The 19,560-nt window shown below is 39.9% G+C and overlaps 1 protein-coding gene across 1 annotated transcript; it reads left to right on the top strand.

The window, feature by feature from the left end:
* The first annotated feature begins 3 nt into the window (after positions 1–3).
* On the top strand, positions 4–18,430 carry LOC134535177 (uncharacterized). The gene is made up of 12 exons (XM_063374190.1): positions 4–588; positions 2,552–2,736; positions 3,454–3,527; positions 6,656–6,839; positions 7,950–8,041; positions 8,286–8,376; positions 10,666–10,948; positions 12,800–13,119; positions 14,018–14,179; positions 15,235–15,400; positions 15,870–15,971; positions 18,098–18,430. The coding sequence occupies exons 1-12, from the start codon at positions 474–476 to the stop codon at positions 18,367–18,369; spliced, it is 2,046 nt and encodes a 681-aa protein (XP_063230260.1). The 5' UTR covers positions 4–473; the 3' UTR covers positions 18,370–18,430.
* The last annotated feature ends 1,130 nt before the right edge of the window (positions 18,431–19,560 follow it).

Raw genomic sequence — 19,560 nt, 5'->3', positions numbered from 1 at the left:
AGAACATTAATAACAAAATAATTTCAACAAAACGTTTAATGATTAATCATGTAGTTGAGATATGTTTTGTTTAAATCGACTAAATAGTATATATTAGTTGAATATTATTTTCAAGCAGACAGCCTGTGTTTCTTGGAAAGTTTACAGATGTCGTTGATGTCACTTGCGCAGTGGCTGTCAAATTATAGAATATTGAAGACATTTCTCTCATAAAATCACTCGTTTTTTATGCGAAGAATTAGAAGATTGTTTTTCAAAAATTTCATCACACTTTATGTCATACGTATTTTATTAGGGTTATTTAATTAATGATTTGTGATAAGATACCATACATAACCTATTAAATTGTATGTTTCATCTTTTTATTTCACATTTCAAATCATGCAGTAAATGTAAATATAGCTTCTTTTAGATACAGATGAAATGTTAACTATCGTGACAGTAATACTGAAAGGTAATTGGAAAACAAGAGAATGAGAGTGGTAGCGTTGATAAGTGGCGGAAAAGACAGCTGCTACAACATGCTGCAGTGTGTGGCAGCTGGGCATGACATCGTGGCCCTAGCTAACTTACGCCCAGTAGACAAAGGTAAGCAGTAGAGAAAGAAATTTCTGTTCATGTTATTTGGCCTTGTTAGATTACATTATGAAGGTGGTTTTGAAAAAAAAATATTTAAAGAAAATACAGTTGGGAAGTGTCTACCTTTTTAGTGAAGCACTAAATGCAAATAAGATGGAATTTATTATAAACAAAACAAAGGTGGTTAGGTTTACTAGGAGAAAAAAAATATTAAAGTAAGTATATGGCTGGAAGAGAGAGGAGGTACAGCAGGCAGAGGGACAAATATACATGGGCTTAACTCTACAAAGCAACTTAGGATGGGGAAAGCAGGTAGAGCGGTTGGTAAGGAAGGGGTCTGCTTGGGAAGACAAAGGGAACAGGAAGAAAAGTTAAAGAAAAAAAGGCAAATGCCACTGTGGTGCGGCCACTGATGGAGTAACAGCAGAAATTCGGGATCAATACTGGGTGACAGGTGAAGGAGCTGGAGAAGGTACAATGCAGGGCAGCGAGATGGGTGATTATTCGGAAGGAAGGAGGAAGGTAGAAAGGTTGGCAAGAGTGTTTAAAGTGGTTAAGGAGAAGAGGGGTGCAGAGAGGTGAGAGAGATCATGAGTGGAAAATTCAAAGGGAGTGGAGACTAACAAAAAGAGGGAAGATATGGGCTGTGACAGATGGGAAGGATTTACGGAAGCAGCTTCAAGAACTGGGAGAATAAAGTTGATACGAGAAATCCTTGTTACAGGGCGAAAGCACAATTGCAAGCATATTTTTGATTGATTTAAGTTGAAGAGAATGTTAATATAAACGTAATTTGTCCTACTGAAGACTTCTTAATGTCATATGAACTAAGTTAAATTAAAATTTCAGGATACGAACCAGCCACATTTTACAGTAGGAAGGTGTTAGCTGGAGGAGATGTATGTATATATGTTAAAACTCATCTCTGAACCAGTGAAAAAGACATTGCCAAAATGTGTACTAAAAATAACCTTTAATGTGCAGCAACACTAATTACATGTGATAAAAAGGTACTCATAATAGCAGTATATAGATTTCCTTCACATATATGACAAGGAGGGATAATTCGGCCATTTTTATTTTTATAACTGTCCAAGATTCAGATATAATAAAAATAGAAATTTTCTTAAAGAATTACATGCACATTCATAAATGGCGGCAAATTTTTTCCCAATAGTAGTAAAGTAAAAATTCAAAAACCATTGAAAAACTAAGAAAAACTGTTTCTATGGACCTCCTGCATTGCCTTTGTGCGATGGATTACAGTTTCAAGGTCATTCACTGTAACTGTTGACCTTGAATATCACAGATCATGCCATCTCAGATAATTATATATATATTATATATAATCACCAGTGAGGGTATTTGGAAGATCGAGCAGTCGACATAGGAAGAAAAGTATTTGAACTATCACAATACACTTTGTTAATTCATCAACTAGGTAGATTCACATATGTTGTCATAGCTTTTTCTTGTATCAAATAAAAACCCATAATTCACTTCTGATCTGTGTAGTCTCTGTTGTTTGCTGTTGTGAAACATGTGTGTAAAGTAGTGTGTATGTACTAACAGTCCTCTCATGTTTGGCCAACCTTTTTCACTTGTTCCTAAAATTGTTTTTTGTCTTATGTTTCTCAAGTCTTTTTATTTCTTTTCGGTCATTACTTAATTTTACCATTACGTAGAAAAAGTTTTTGGTCCCAATTTGTTTTTATTTGGGAAAATTTTAATAGGTAGGAAAGGTCCTAACTATTTAGGGTTGAAAATTGCGTGGATTATTATGTTCAACATATCTAGTTGGCTAAAAACTTTTATTGGTAATTTTTTCATGATCATAACACAAAATTTAAGAAAATAATTAATTGTAGTTTGTCGATAAGCTTGTTCGTTAGAGAAGGTTCGTCCAACATGACTGGACTGCAGCGAAAGACAGGCGCGTGTGGGTGGTAATAGGGTGTATTGTTCCATTCAGATGAATTAGACAGCTTCATGTATCAAACTGTTGGTCATCAGGGCGTGGAACTTTACGCAGAGGCATTGGGAATACCGTTGTTTCGACAGTCGACGCAGGGAGTGGCAATACTCCAGGACAAAAGTTACACCCCCACACCGAAGGATGAGGTGGAAGATTTGTACCAGCTGCTGAAGAACGTTAAAGTAAGCCCCACGTTTTGGTAGCACATAACAGGCTTAAGATATTGTTTTACACGCACTTATGAAATTGAATCCGTATCATGCCACATGAAAATTCATGCTTTAGTATATGAATCTAGCAAACAGTGTAAGTGCTGTTAAAAGTCACAATCTAACACAGTGAGTGGAGATTCGTCGGTTGCATTCCAAAAAAAAAAAAAAAAAAATTGACACATCGCAGTCCAGCTGCCGAAAACAATGTGTACTACCTTACGGTAGTCGGAACTAGTTTTTAATTCTCTGGCGCAAAGCCTACGATGTATTAACAACAGTGCCAATTGTGAATTGTGTCACTGCATTAATGTATCATTAGTTTGGTAGTTATGACACTCTGTGGCATAAAGAAAATTATATATATATATTTTTTTTTTTTTTTTTTTCAAAATGAAGTGTTTAAAGTTTTTTACACTAAACTCACTTCAAACAGTGAATGCTTCTCTCATGACCATTATATTATTTCTTCCTGGGGTGCTTGTAATAAACTTAGAAATAAAGAGCTGATATAATAAATTTTAAAAAATACTTAAAAACCACATATTTAGTTTTGTAAATTCAAACTCAAACAAGCGTTCAGCTTTGTTAGGTGGCATGTGCTTGCAAGCACAAACATGTTACCCAACACTCGCGATAGAGAGGGCCCTGTGGAACGTTGGTAAGTGTTGAATGTTGCTTCTGTTGCAGGAAGAATTGAATGTGGATGGTGTCGCTGTCGGAGCAATTTTGTCAGATTACCAGCGCATTAGAGTGGAAAATGTGTAAGTGTGATGTTTACAGTTCTTTTTCTTTTTAGTGATACTTTATTGTTGAAGACTGACCCACTGTATTGTTTTTGGCAGAAGTAGATAACCTCAGTGTTTAGACTCTGCAAGAAAAATTTCTGTTTGCTTCACTACCTAAAAACAAAGCCATTCCCATTGATAATCAGTGGGTACAGCCTATTGTCTGTATCACGCTTAGATCATCATAAATAACTTCTCTTTACATCATGGAGGTAGTCTATCACTTTTATTTTTTAATATCTTTATTGATGCCATTATTCAGGTGTTAATTTACGCCACTGGTCTGTTATTCGCTGACGACCTTAAAATGTATACAAAAATTACTACTGATTGTGATTGTCAACTACTTTTGTATCACGCTTAGATTGTTAACATTATCATGCTTTTTTTTGGTCTGTTATTATTATTATTATTATTATTAATTTTTATTTTAGTATTTGTTGATTTTCCTAAGAGAATATTGACAGTTAAATTAAATTTGTATGCATTCTGAAAGAAAAAAATGTAAATAATAAAAAAAAAATTTATTTCAAAGGATAAACTATTTGTAGAAGTAAGTCACTATTAATGACAAATCATTTCATAAGTTAAGTTCTATGGTCAAACTGAGACAAAATATTTTCTGGGAAAAACAAAATGTTTTTTTTTTTATTTATTTAAAAAAAGTAAGAATTGAGTATTATCAGATATTGCAGTTGCTGAATTAAAACAAGAATTTGCATTATAAAAATTCTCAATCCAAAATTTTCTTTTAATTTTTTTTTTTTTTTTTTTTTTTTTTAATTTTTCATTAAATTATAAATTTGTTACCTACTAAAACTGTTGTGTTCGGGTACATCTGGCAACAGAGCACACCGCTAACAGCAGATACTATGCTTGGGAAAGAGAGAGATGAGGCGCGCTGTAGGAGTGTGCTACACGGGGCAGGGGCTGAGGGGCTGAGTGGTCCCCCCAGCTCACCTCACATCCAAGAGTGGTCGAGCCAAGTTCCCCTCGAGTGGGAAACGTTTGCAGTGAGCTGCTGGGTTTTCTCGGGGCGCTCCCGTTCCCCCCCCCCCCCCCCCCCCCCCCAACCGAGCGAGGTGACGCAGCAAGTGTCCCGAGAAGACCCGGGTTCAGATCCTGGTCCGTCGATCCCGACTCAGGTCTCCCACGGTCTCGTCAAGTCCCTTCAGGCAACTGCCGGGTGGTTTCTGGCAGCAGGCAGGCCACGGCTGATTACTTTCCAAAATATACTTCTGATGTAAGTGTTCGTCTCTAATGACTTCACGTTCTTTGAATGGTTCTTGCAATTGGAAAGATAGATTTAAAATTAGAGATGGGTGATCAGATCCTCAAATACTATCAGATCCTTAGAATTTGAAGGATTCAATATTCGTGGAAAAATATTGCTAGAAAAATATTAGAGGAAATAGAGTAAATTAAAAAATTCAACACAGACAACCTCTGAAGTTTACTAGCTCATGTTTTGCTTCATATCTATCCTGTTATCATTCCCCAAGATATTGTTATTTAACATATAATAGTATAAATAAAATGACAATATATATTTATTCTGGCAACTTAGTTTGTGAAATAATCATTTAAAGGGTTGAATGTACCATCACCATAGTTAACATTTTTATTTATTGTGTATTATTTTATTTTTCACCCTCGAAATCTAGATTTGGATTCGAGGGGTATATTTGAGGTACCCTTTGGGATTCAAATTTGAGATTCGGATTCGAAAAAATTTGGATTTGGTTCATAACTTTTTTAAAATATTTCTCGGAACATATGCCATTGCTGGTTTTCACTGTATGTCATAGTTTTCCCAGCACATCACGTTGTTGTCATCGTGCTATCCAGAATATATGTTCAGTTTCATCACTGGGTTCATCTTTTGTCAATGTGTTCTACAATGTTGTTGTCTGTCCGTTTTTCTGTTCCTGTTACAACTGTCTTTCCGTCGTCACTGATCTATTGTCGTGTGTGTCGTGATATTTTTGCTGTCTGTTAGTTTAATATTTTACATTGGCTGATTTGGGCTTGTTTTTCAGTGTATGAGTGAGTTCATCTTTCTTGTCCATTGGTGTGGTTTCTCTATGAACTACAGTGGAAACCAGAAATGGTGTATGTCTGTAAAAAAAGTTTCAGATATAATGACGTGGTTTTCGAAGAGGCGTACACTGAAATACCTCTGTATTAACTACATTTAAGAACAAAACACGCTCTATGTTGCAATAGGAACAGGTGCGGCGCGACTATTGAAATTAAAACAAGCAAACACTCGATAGAAAATTTTATGCTTGTTTTTCATTTAAATCTTCACACCCCATTCTCTGTGCATTTCAAATGTTTATGGTCGCATGTTTTATGTATTTATTATTATATTTGAAACAACAAAGGTATGACAAACACTAACAGCTGAAACTCGTTAAAAATTGCGTGTGTCTGAAAGTGCTTGAAATGAGGTCTTTTCTAGTTTGAGTTTGATTTCCCTAAGTGTATAATTTTAGATTTTATGATGATTACTTCGGAAAGTAGATATAGATTTAAAAAAAAATGTTATAAATTTGTAGATACGTTATATACATGCTGTTACACCTAGTTCTTCCTATCTTTACCGAGTCACTTTTAAGCCCATAGTGGTTACGCTCAGGGGAGCAACAACAGGGGGGGGGGGGAGGGGGGTAAGGGTATTTTGCCCCCCCTCTGAAACCTTGAAGTGGGGGCAAACGGGGGCAAAGAAAGTGCTGTGTAATTAATTTTTAGATGATAAAACTGCTTAAATAGCACCATTTTCCACCTTGAAATACAAAAATATTTCCCGGGGGAGGACCCCTGGACCCACCGCTTCGATAGGGGGGATCGATGATTCTTTATAAAAAGGTATATTGCCCCCCCCCCCCCCTCCTTTTGGAAATTTAGTTGTTGCGCCCCTGGTTACGCTAAAATATAAATAATACGTGTCAGCTTAATGAAACTGAATGTGTGTACCTTTAAGTTTGGAAAGCGCGAAAAAAAGTGTTTGTAATCTAGGATCATGTGTAAGCATCTTGAAACAACACGACACCGTGGTCCCCGCTGACCGTCGTGTGGGGGCGGGTGTGTGGGATGCGCAGGTGCGCTCGCCTGGGGCTGGTGGCGCTGGCCTACCTGTGGCGGCGCGACCAGGCCGAGCTGCTGCAGGAGATGATCGACTGCGGCGTGGTGGCCATCGTGGTGAAGGTGGCGGCCCTGGGCCTCGAGCCGGGCCGGCACCTGGGCCTCGGCCTGGCCGACCTGCGGCCCCACATCCTGCTCATGGTACGCTGCCCGTCCCTCCGCATTCCACGGCCGTCGCTACTACTGCCAGTGATGGTTTTATTCACGTATTTATAAAACTGGACGTTTACTTCTGCCTTTGCAGTAAGCTGTTCATTGAAAGAAACTTTTACGTTACATTATTTTTGACGTGACAACGTCTAGTAAAGATCGATGAACGCCAGCTGCACGCACGAAAAAGGATGACTCGTTGTCCCGTTACACTCATTGTACGCTTGCGCCGCATCTATCTCTCTTCCACTCGATTGGAACAACCATCGATTTGACTTTTTCGAGGCACATTAAACTTGAAACACTCCCATTCGTTTTCTACTTTTCCTCTCATCGTCCTATCCTTAACAGAATAACACAGATTGGAATAATTTTAATAGCAAACATGTATAAAAGTTATAGTTAAAATAATCTCTTCGTTAAAGTAATAAACATATTTGAATTTATGAGTGCAAATAAAAGTAAATTTATCAATTAAATTGTAGATTTCATTTCACTCCTTCTTTGTATCCATACAAAATAGTGATAATTCAATAAAAATGATTCAATTTTATTCATAAAAGTAAGAAATCAATTCATCAATATTTTGTTATGACGTTGTCACGTTAAACTATCGTCCGTAAACCGACTTTACAGACAACCAATTTTTTTTCTGTATTTAGTTCAAACCGTCTTATGGCATCTTTCTGTGACACTGAAATAATTAATAATGTTCTCAGGCTTTCACGGCTATTGTCTGAAGTAGCTTGGCTTCTGGGTTGTAGCCGTGTCCTTGGCAAATAATTCACCGACGTTTCGGTCGACATTGCAGTCGCCATCATCAGGGAGCAGTTACCTACTGCAGCTAGGAGCAGGTGTAGGTAACTGCTCCCTGATGATGGCGACTGCAATGTCGACAGAAACGTTGGTGAATTATTTGCCAAGGTCACGGATACAACCCAGAAGCCAAGCTACTTCACACTAAATAATTATTTTGAAAAAAAATTGTATACTAACTAAAAGTATTCTGCAGTTGCAAAACAGAGATAGTATTGAGTTTGATTGTGTTGTCTGATTAGGTGCCAAAATTGACTGTTTATAAGGCCATGGACTTATTTTCAGAAAGAAAAATACGGATTAAATGTTTGTGGTGAAGGTGGAGAATACGAGACATTTACTTTGGACTGTCCATTGTTCTTGAAAAAAATTGTCATGTAAGTATAACATATTTTTAGTGCTTACTATATATAGTGTTTTGAATTAATTCAGGCTGTTAGTAAAAAAGTTTTGAATTGATCTTTTGAATATTTTTGTCTATATATTAATTCATTACTGTAGGCTTTATTAGTAAAATATTGACTGAATCCTTTTAATAATTTTGACTATTGTTTATTCATTACTGTATTAGAAATATTTTTTGCTTTTTACTAGTCTTCATGTTCTTATTTTGTTTTGCAGAGATGAAGTTGAAACTGTTATCCACTCCAATGATGCAATTGCTCCTGTTGGTTACTTAAATTTCAAGAAAATGCATCTTGTTTGTAAAAATGTGAGTATCGCTGTGTGTATAAATTGCACTGCAACATGCTATGCTAACTTTTTTTTTTTTTTTTTTTTAATTAAATGACAATTTGTAATAATGTTTCGGAAAGGACAAAAGAATTCCATCGTTATAATAATGAAAAGTTCATAACAGAATGAATTTTTTAAAAAAAATCATATTTAAGGAAACTTAATTTTAATAAGCAGAAAAATTGTTACAAAGGTAATGTTACAGCAAGCTTTTGCTGTATAATACTCCACCTAAGCACGCATGGTAATGGCAGTTACATGTTACAGTCATGCACAGGTAACTAAAGATGCTTGAACAGCCAATTTACAGGGAAACCCACCCCTAATCACTTCACTACCACCAGGGTAGTCATAACTCATGGTTCATTGACAAGCAAATGAAAGGAACTTCAGTTAAAAATTCAGCAGCAGTGAATAAACTAGCTCCTTCAAATAAAAAGCACTAAGCCTAAACAGAGTAATGTGCCCATAATATCACACTTCCTGGTGCAGGGTTTAAAAATTGTTTGATAGCCATCAGAATCAGTAACCACAGTCAATAGAAAAAGGGGTTTCAGGAGCCGTCCCCCAGAAAATTTGCAAAATAAACTCTTTAAAACAACATTTTTAAGCCAACCTGGAACTTAAATTCTAATAATGGTTTTGCCACCCTTTCTTGCAATTCTTTATTCAACTTATTTGGTGCCAAAACTGATGTTATTACAGTAAAAAAAAAATTGTGAATATTTTTCTGTGTAAAATTGTCTGCTGCTATTATTTTTCTGTTTTCCATTTTTTTACCTATAGGTGTCCAAAAAGTAAACCTGGTGTTGCTCTTTGTCGTACCCTCCACTGGAATTCGCTTAGCTATAACATCAATTTATTTAATTTATAATGTTCACTGAAATGTGTTGCAACATTATTCATTACCTCCCGTGCTTGTTTCCGTAGCGGCCACTCAATTTAATACGCAATTCAAATTCAGACGTAGAAGCCACGACGTAACTCGGATGGTGGAGCTCGGACCACTGACATCCAAATGTTATCAGCTAGTTGGCAACTGCTCGACTAACCCCCTCCACTTTCCGACGCACTCATCACGTGACCGTCCAGTGACGTTGGGGCCTGCGCAAGTTCTTTTGCCCCTTGTCGCTTTATAATTGTCTTTCCACTTGGACCATGCTTTTCACCAGGCAAAGGGGCACAACGGGAAAACATTGGACGCACTCTTGACAAATACCAGGAAGGTTCTTCACAATTGGTCATCACCGATTCCTTCCTAGATTCCCCCGACTTGTAATGTATCCGTCTATTTATAATGATATTGCTGTCAATGAAATAAATGTAAATCCAAATACATTAATATCTCTTAACAATGTACTTTGAAAAGCCATAGTTTTGGGGTTTGACAATAAAAGTGCTTAATACTGGAATGTTATTAAGTAAAACCATTTTTAAGGATCTGAAAACACATGTACTATGTACTTGAAGGTGAGAAATCTTGTAAAGTGAGGTACTGTGTAGTGTAGTTTCAATAGATCTGCCCACTTCCTGTTACTGCTGTCTGCATGAGTGTTGTCTTTGAAGGCCCCCGCCCGCACATGTGGTGTTCAGAGCGGCGGAAAGAAACCCCACGATTTGGAAACAGCTCGGGATACTAAAAGCATTTAAGTACACACTGAGGGCGGATGAGTAGTTTTTGTTTTCGTATTTCATTCTTAAGCTGTGTTTATGGAAGAGTGAAAATGGCTAAATGTTTGTTCGTAGAATGATATTTAGCCGTGAAACGCCTGGTAGAGCTTCTCGAAAGCACTGTGCATGTAATGAGAATAGGGCCACATCTCAAAAAAACTAAATTTTACAGGAGAGTGAATAAATGAAAGTTTATTCTTAGCCTCAGCAATCAGGAAGTTCATAATGTCGGCACTGTTTCTATGGCACAAGTCAAAATATGGCCATGGTGTATTCCAACCCACCCTCAGCTGTACGAATAATAAGGCCGCATGTCAACATGTGGCTGTATTATTCTGATTTCTGTTTTACAAATTTAAAATGTAATAAGGACATATCTCATCTCAGGTGATTATTTATTGTACTACATATATGGCCTTGTTATACCGAAGAGATATGGCCATAGACATTACAAATATACAAAAATGTAAAAAAAAAAATTTTTTGTGATGTGGCCCTATTATGCTCGGTGTACGAGATGGTTGCCTCTCATGAGAAGACGCAGCGTTGCGCTCGGAGGAGACACCGCGCTGACCAGGCCAGTTGGTGCTCGCAGGGCGTGGCCAGCCCCATGTCGGCCCGCATCGAGGGCGTGCCGGTGAGGACGTGGCAGGACCTGACCAGCGACCTGCGGGAGCAGGAGGAGGAGGAGGCATCCCGGGAGCCCGCGGAGGAGCGGGACTGCCCGTGCGGGCGGGAGGAGCCCCGGCGAGGGACCGCCCTGCCGGGGGGCCCCGCGGCCCGGCACAACGCCTCGGGCTGGAGCTGGCTGGCCGGCGTGGTGGGCGAGGGCCCAGACTGCGGGGCCGCCACGAGGGACGCCCTGCACAAGCTGCACTGTGAGCCTCGTGTGTCACCGTCGCCATTGGCGTAGCTGTGTTCATAAAGTTGGGGGGGACAAATAATGATTTTGATGTCATGTAAACCCATTCCCCTCTTACTAAGACGGGGGGGCCGGGGGGTCCTCCACCGGAAAATTTTGATTTTAAAAGTGCAAAATAGCGCTTTTTAAGCAGTTTTTGTATATAACCATTGGATACATAGATGATAAAATTATTATTGTTTCCTTAAGATAAAATTTGAGAGTGAAGAAATTGCAAATAAAGTTGTGCAGAATAATATTATAAAATAAAAATATCACGGTCTAGAAAGTTGGGGGGGGGACAGTCCCCCCCGGTTCCTACGCCCCTGACCGTCGCCACGGAGCTCCCGTACTGTGCTGCTTCCAACAGCATTGATAGGCTTATATGCCGACACACCTTTCCCTGTGTGGTTCGTACTAGGGTTTACCACAGTTGAACCTCTTTCTCACTCAAAAGTATTCATTCCAAAATATATATTTTGATGTCCCTACAAGAAGATATCACATTTGATAACAGTTCACCATTAAGTACTTTTCTTAGTAAGAACCGTATCTGTGGGTTTTTTCCAGGTATGTTGTAATGGGATTTCTCTGAATGTTTTCGTTAATAGAGCTAGAGAGGTCTTTGATGCTCCAGAAAACAAACTAAACTTCAAAACAAAACTAAACATTTTAACTCTGATCCGTTGATCTGAGAAACACACAAACATTGCAGGTCTTTTCTTGGATGCTCACTTAAGATGAAATAAGAATTTTTGCGAGACTTAAATACAAAAACAGGAAGCAAGTATGCTCTAAAACATTGTGCGTTGACAAGAAAACTGAGATTCTAAAAAAAAAAAAACTAAATTTAATATACTTATGAGCATACATTTACCTTTTGTTGCATGCAGTAAAACTGTAGGGGTGCTGCTTACGTCCCACATCTCCTCTTGGCGTGGAATGTCACGTGCTAACGCCTTAACTTGTGTGGGAAGGCAGTACAGCTTCTGATGTGCGTGTTTGTCCCGACCTTACGGCTTCCCTCTACTGCTATACTGCTACAACCCCTGGTAGCCGGGCTTTATGTGGGGCGTATGCAATCCTCGGACTGAAGTGATAAAATTTTACCAGCCCACTGTTTGCCAAAATATGAAAATATATGGAAGGTAATTTTGAGAAGAAAAACCTTTTAAAAAAATTTTCCTTTTGTCACATAGAAGAGAAATCCTTTAAACTAAATTAATATCAACGAATGAGGTTTTAAGCTGTATTGTGTAGTCCTGGTCCTCTGTTAACGTGAGTTCAAAAAGTCATTAATGAATTATGATATTTTTTACTATTGGCCTGGACAGTGAAAATCAATGGTATTTTACCTGTTTTCGCGAGCGGGAAAATGTGGTTGGCATTTGCCGTGAGCCAGTGGGTTTTCCAATTTGATAATTTTATCTAGAAACGAGTTGAACTGTGTGGTTTCTGGAAGGGTGGCGAGAGTCGTGTTGTGACTCATACCCAATTGTAACCTAATTTTAAAAATTTATGACATGAACGATCAATAGTAGTAGCAGTTTCCGATGGAGTGATAACATTATAAAACTCGTACAAAGTTTCGCAGGTCATTACCATTTCCTTCCAATAACTAACCACAGCAGTTGATAACCAAATGAAGAAAACCCAAAAAAAAAAAATTAATTTTGAATACATAAGGAAACCATAGAACTGACTTTGCTGTCGTAGTCTAGAAGCAATCGGGAGGCCGGGCGTGTGTTTTAAATACGTAAGGAAACCGCGGAACTGACTGTCAGTGTCGCAGTGTATGAGAGGTAAGGGCCGGGTGTGCTGTGCGCAGTGCTGTGCGCGAGGGAGGGCCTGGCGCCCCGCCGGCTGGTGGCCGTCGCGCTCTACGTGTCCGACCTGGCCCAGTGGCCGGCCATCAACGCGGAGTACGCCGGGGCGCTGGGCGGGCCCGAGCCCCCGGCGCGGGTGTGCGCGGAGCTGCCCCTGCCCGCCCGCACGCCCGTCGCGCTGGACGCGCTGTCCTTCGCTCCGCCGTGCCAGGCGGGGGAGGGGGAGGAGGGCGCCGTGGCGTGCGAGCGCCGCGCCATGCACGTGCAGGGCGTCTCGCACTGGGCCCCGGCCAGCATCGGCCCCTACAGCCAGGCCGTACAGGTGTGTGCGTGCCATCCCCCCCCTCGCCCGTGCTCGCAGGCTGACATTTCGAAAACAATTGTATATTATTTATTTCTTTATTTCTTTATTTACCGTATTTACTCACGTAAAGGCCCCCCTTTTTTTTCCACATTTTCGACTCCAAAAAAGGGGAGGGGGCCTATAAACGAATTTAGAGGAAAAAATAGATTTTTCTTTTTTTCAGATATGAAAAACTAACATTTAATAAAAGCAAAATGAAATACCGCCACAACTTATTTAAACGCCAATTAAATTTTGATTAATTGAAACAGCTGGCGGAACGACTGGCAAGTCGTGCGTCTTTGTTCAAACGAGGGAGGTTGGGGGAGGCAGCGACGCGGCAGGAGGGGGAGAGAGGCAGCGCTGCGGCGGGGAGGGGGGGGGGGGGAGAGGCAGAGGCGTGGCTTAACCTCCCTCTTGCCAGCTAGCCAGCCAACCAGACAAAGGAGTGTAGGTACCTGCTCCACCCACTGCCCTTCCTCCTTCACTTCCCCTCTTCAACTCTGTCAACACTGCACATCAACACAAGCCCGAGAGTCCAGCTATCTTTATCTTTATGTCGTTTGAGATAGGACTAACTGCTTACGTCTGGCACGCCTCACGACGGTCCTACCGAGAATGGACAAACTATAATACCAGTCTCTGTATCACTGCCGCTTACAAAATCACCTCCCGCCGCTCGCAATACATGTCTTGCTGTTTGATGCATGCCAAGCTGCCCTGCTCTCAGATAAACCCAGAAAAACACGTTTTAAATTTTTTTCTCAAAAATGTTTACAAAAAAAAAAGGAGGGGGGCGTATACGCGGGTGGGGCCTTTACACGAGCAAATACGGTATTTAAAATTGTGACAGGGTGTTGCTGGGGTGTCTCGGCAGGTGGGGGACATCATCTACGTGGCGGGCCAGATCGCGCTGGTGCCGGGGACCATGTGTCTCGTGGAGGGGGGAGTGAAGGAGCAGTGCCGCCTGGCCTTGCGACACATCGGGCGCATCGTCTCCGCCATGGACCCCAGCACCCAGCTGCGAGACGTCGTGCACGTGAGTGGGCGTCGCTACAGACACGCTTAACAACCTTATGTCAATAAATAAATACTTTTAACAAGTTTGCCGGTTCGCACCAGCCTAAATTACTGTACGATTTCCTAAGAAACTTCGTAACGGATGTTTGCTTTACAGGTATGCCAACAGAAACTGTTTTCATAGAGGTATTGGTCTGTGGAGTGGAATGTCTGTTCAAAAAACAGAAGTCTGTGTGGTTAACAGTGTTGTTTTGCGAAACGAACAGTAGCTGAATAAAGGCTAGTGCAAAAAGTTTGTGTGATAGCTCGAAAGAAACTCGCCAGGAAGAATCTTTAAAAATCCAATCATGAAGTGAGTAAACAAAGATGATGTCAACATCACATCAACAAGGAATATGGCTTTGAACTTCATTAAAACCATAAAAATAAAATTTTTTGCTATCTAGATTATTTGAGAGGAAGGAGGAAGTTTGTTCTTAATGTTGAGTTAAGTTTTTGTTGTTAATTAACACGGCAAAGATAAGTAGCACACACACTCCATAATGTCTTACTGCCATGATGTACATAATTGTAGTCTTATAAACAAAGTAACCTTAATGAGGCTACATTAAGTTCGCACACACTATGGTGTTTGCATATACTTCATTTTAAGCTTATTTATAATTTTTGCACTTGCATTTTTATTTTAACTGTAACTGACTCCCTCATGTTTGTGGTCCTGAGTGGAGTTTGAAACCCAGCACCCTGGCATGACTGTCGCACGGGAGTGGTTCGGAGCCCGCAGTGTTTCGGACAGTTGGGGGTCCCGTCGCCCGGAGCCTCTCGGAGAAGCACATGTCAATTGTTTATTGTGTCTGTGTCTATTGTTTATTTGGTCCTTTGCATTTTGTTTTTGTTTTGTATCTTTAATTGTGATATTGTTTTTTTTTTTTTTTTTTCATTGTTTTTCGTTTCTTTTTTTATATCCCCGTGCACACCCTAGTAACCTCTCTTTATGAGGTGTTGGTGTGCGTGTCACAACGGTAATGAATGAAATGTCGGACGGCGACGCCCGTGATGGGGGCCGGGTTGCAGGGGATCTGCTACGTGACGCTGTGCGGCGACGTCGCGGCGGCGCGCAGGGAGTGGGAGCGGCAGACCAACAACGCCATTGTGGACTACGTGGTGGTGTCGAAGCTGCCGCGCGACGCGCTGGTCGAGTGGCACGTGTGGGCACACCGCCACAACAGCACCTTCGACTGTAGGTAGCGCTGCCCCCCGCCACGTGTGTCTTGTACGGCACTAGCTTTTACAGTTATACTGGCGAAGCCCGCGAGGCTTCTTGCACACCAGCTTGAGGGACTCTCCATGAGTAGAGCCTTGCTCTGTGTTCACGATTTTATCTTATCGTCACACCTACTCTTAATAGTCGTGATAGAGAAGATTAATTGATGAATTTTTACATTTGCAAATATTTAGTTGATTTTCGGAAGTTTCACACCCAAACGATCTTGTGAATTACGTATGTTTATCTGAATTAAAGTGTAATATAATATTTTGTATATTATTACTGTAGTCAGTCACCATTCAACATAGTTTTTTTTTTATTGAAGGCTAATCATTTGTTTAAAAAATAATCTTGATTCATCACTAAATAAAACTTTCTTCTTACAGTGTCCATGATGGTGGTGAGTGACGTTGTGACAGTCTGTGATTGCTTGTGTGTGCAGATGAAGAGACGGGATGTTGCATCGACGACTATCGAGTGTCGATCAGGAGGCGCTGGAACTACGAGCATACCGTCTCAGCTGTTGTGTGCCATGTCTCCACAGGTATTGAGGCTGGATTGTGATCATTTTTGCTCAAAAATTCATTCACCGTATTTTAATCAAGGTAGATGGGTTGGTTTTAATTGTATGATAAAAATTTAGGCTGTTGTTGATTGTAACTCTTGTACCCTACCAGGGTGGTCCGGCAGGGCCAAACCCGGATTTTTTCGCAAAGCAAGTGGGAAAAATGTCTGACATCGCAGCAAGCCAGTTGGTATTTTCAGGGTGTTCCTGTTTCCCAACACATTCATTTCATCAGTGCTCCTTTCTACCTATTCACTCATTTGTTCGTTCATTCATTCTACTCTGTTATTACATTCCTGCCATTGACATTTCAAGAATTTTTTATTTCCTCCACATTATCATAAAATCTTTGTTTTCAGAAAGATTTTTCTCTGCTAGAGAAATTAATAGAGGAGTAACCATGGGAGACAACACGAGACATTATTAAAAATCAGCGAGACATTATTAAAAATGAGAGGCGGCCCTAGACTTGGCAGACAGGGCCCTGAGGCACTTCCTTTTGCGGTCACCAAATATTTTGGTAAGGCGCCTTATCAGAAGCCTGGGGGGTATGAAACAGCTCTCCCCTGGAAAATTTAAAAAATAAACTATTCAAAAAAATAGTTTTTAAACCAACCTCAAACTTAAATTTCAGCTAATGTTTTCCTTATTAATCTTAACAAAATATGATATTCTTTCCTAATAAATTATATTTGAGTCAATTTTAGAAATGCCGATGATCGAATACTGGTAAAGTTGCATCATAACATGAGAGAATAAAAATTTTAAAAGTTTTTATAGTAATAAATTATGAAAAAGCAATTGAAATCTAAAAGATATTGACCAGCACTTTGAATTACATGCTTAAAACTATTGAATAATCCCTCCCTTTTTCTCATTAACATGGATCTTGTTTACAGAAGACTAGTCACAAGAAAAATTAAAATGGAAAGGGCCAGCGCGGGGTCTTGTGTGGTCGCTCGAATCACCCAGCCCTTGAGCGAAGCCTGGTAGGAAGCAAGATGTTGATGATGACAGTAATGACATGGGAGGGATTGTATTAGACCAGTTGAAAAAAAGAATGGAGGAGATATGCCATGCTATCCTCTGAAACGATGTCGTACAATTGTGACGTAAAGTGTCAATTCACTTGGTGCAGAAGTTCTTTATTATTAAAATAAAAGTTTCATAACAAGATCCAATGATAACATGAATTAGTTGTGTAGAAGCCATTTGGGTCATAAACTCATAAGTTAAAATATGTAGTGCAAGAGTTGAAAGTTGGTTAAACACCGCATCTTCAACCTCCTGAGACTGGCAATTTTTATGCTGCTCTAAAATACTGGTTTTTACATCTTATGGTGTGATTAATTTTTCTAAGTTTAACATGCAAAAAATATAATGTTAAACTTGCAAAGTTCTGTTATTGATGAAATGCCCTGAAAACAGTTTTTAGACTATTGTAGTTTTATAAATTTTAATATTCAAATTTTGGATTTCTTAAAGAATTGCATATAATTAGTGGATTGCCTATAGTTAATATTTACTGTCTGCTACAAATAGTTTACCCTGTAAAGTGACATGTTAGATATTGACTTAATTTTTGGGAATAATACTGTCACTAGAAACTATTTTATGGTCTTTGCAAATTTTTGCCTTAAAGAAGGCAAATTTTCAATATTACGTGCCAAATAAATTGTCATGGCATAATATATGTTGAAACCAATATTGCTTATCTTCCTCTTAATGTACATAGTCATTATTGAATTGATTATCTGTAGGTTTAGAGTTAAAGCCAGACAGGTGTAAACTCTTAAGCGAGTCCGAGTTTAAACTTTACCTAACAAAAATTTATTTTCCGCATAATAGTTGCACCCCTACTTTTCAAACTTTATTTTAGAATAAAATGTGCGGCGATTATGCGAGAATACACGGTACCTACGAGTTGCAGTCGACTTCAGACCTGTTGGTAATAACCGGATTGTTAACGAGGTGTAAAAGTTTGGAAAGACATTCCAAAATTCAGGATGAGATAGCTGGAAATGGAGAATGCGTGCAGCGAACGACCGGGAAGTCGCAGATGACGGGGTCTGGTGTTGAGAGACGGACGCGGGGACTTGTGGCAGGCAGCGGGCCGGAGGGGGGCGCCGGCATGACGGACGACCAGCTGTCCCAGGTGCTCTGCTATGCCCTGGGCAAGCTGCTGCGCAAGGCGCCGCCCGCCACCGCCTGCCACCTGCGCGTGTTCTGCCGCGCCGGGGCGGCCGTGGGGCCCGAGCGCGTGCACGCCGTGCTGGCCCGGGCCGAGGGCTTCAACATCGCGCACACGGTGCTGCCGGTGCGGTGCCTGCCCCGCCCGCGCGCCTTCCTGTCCGTGTGCGGCGTGCGGCACGAGTGAGCTGGCCGCCGGAACTGACTGTCCTCCTTGGTGCTAATTAAATGTTCGTGCAAACTAAAAATATTTGTAGATTTTTTTTTATTTATTTCCACTTTACTGTAATACTGAATACTGACTGGATAGTCACTCTTTTCACATCCTTTTTTATTTCACTCAGACTTTGCTGCATTTTATGATTGAATACGATTTTCCCTCTCTTGAAGCTTCCTTCTGTTCAGTGACTTTAAAAAAGGACCATTTGTATATACATATTTCTCATTTGTTTGTGCTCGGAGCATGGACATGTAAAAGTGTTTTCTTTTTTTTGTTGTTGGTTGGATGCGGACAAAACTTTCTCCTTGCTTGTCTGTCCAACAAAGGACAGTAAAAAATTAAGATGGCCGCCTAGACACAAGTTGATGCTGGGTGCTGCTAGAATTCACCAATTTTCGGGTGAATTCTTTAACTTCCGTAGTCACGGAACAGAATACGAATTTCCTTCTCTTGAAGCTTCTTTCTTATAAGCATTTTTTTCTGGTCTCACTTTTTTTTTTCTTTTGGTATCATTATTTATACCCGTCTGCATTTGCAAGGTGGAAGGTGTTCAAGCCTCGCTGAGACAGGTTTGCTAGCCAACCCCACACTCCCAGCCCCTTTACACAGTCCAAGGAATGGTGACAAGTCAGTTTTTCCATACAGTAGACAGATGTAAGTCGTTACCTTTTTTCATTCCAATATATTTTTTTTTTCTAAAAACTCATTCCCTTGAAAAAATTAGCTTTAGGTCAATTCTGATTATGGATTGGGCAGATTCCATCGATTCGAGTGATATCCTAAGGATTCAGAGTATAATGGTTTTGGAACTCTTATTATATGCAAACTTTATATATTCAAATGCAGTTATTGTAATAGGTTTTTTTAACGCAACTTAATTTGTTTTAACTAGTGTTGGGTCGAATCCCGATTTTCTTAAATCTGAATCTCGAATCCAAATCTAAGTTTCAAGAATGGAATATCTAGGTTTTAAAAATGGAATAATGTACAAGAAATAACAATTTTTAACGTACATAAAATGCTTTTCCATAGCACTTGTTTGTTTCTGAGATTGTTAGCTACGTTTTAAATTGGTAATTCCTAATGCTTTAACAGTATTTTAAATGTCGCTAATCTATAGCAACCAACCCTTGTTATAATAACACTTTATATTTATAC

The sequence above is a fragment of the Bacillus rossius genome, chromosome 8 (genome assembly GCF_032445375.1).
Source record: "Bacillus rossius redtenbacheri isolate Brsri chromosome 8, Brsri_v3, whole genome shotgun sequence".
Taxonomy (NCBI): Eukaryota; Metazoa; Arthropoda; class Insecta; order Phasmatodea; family Bacillidae; genus Bacillus; species Bacillus rossius.
The sequence above is the reverse complement of the archived record's forward strand: the minus strand, read 5'-3'. Positions and strand labels throughout refer to the sequence as shown.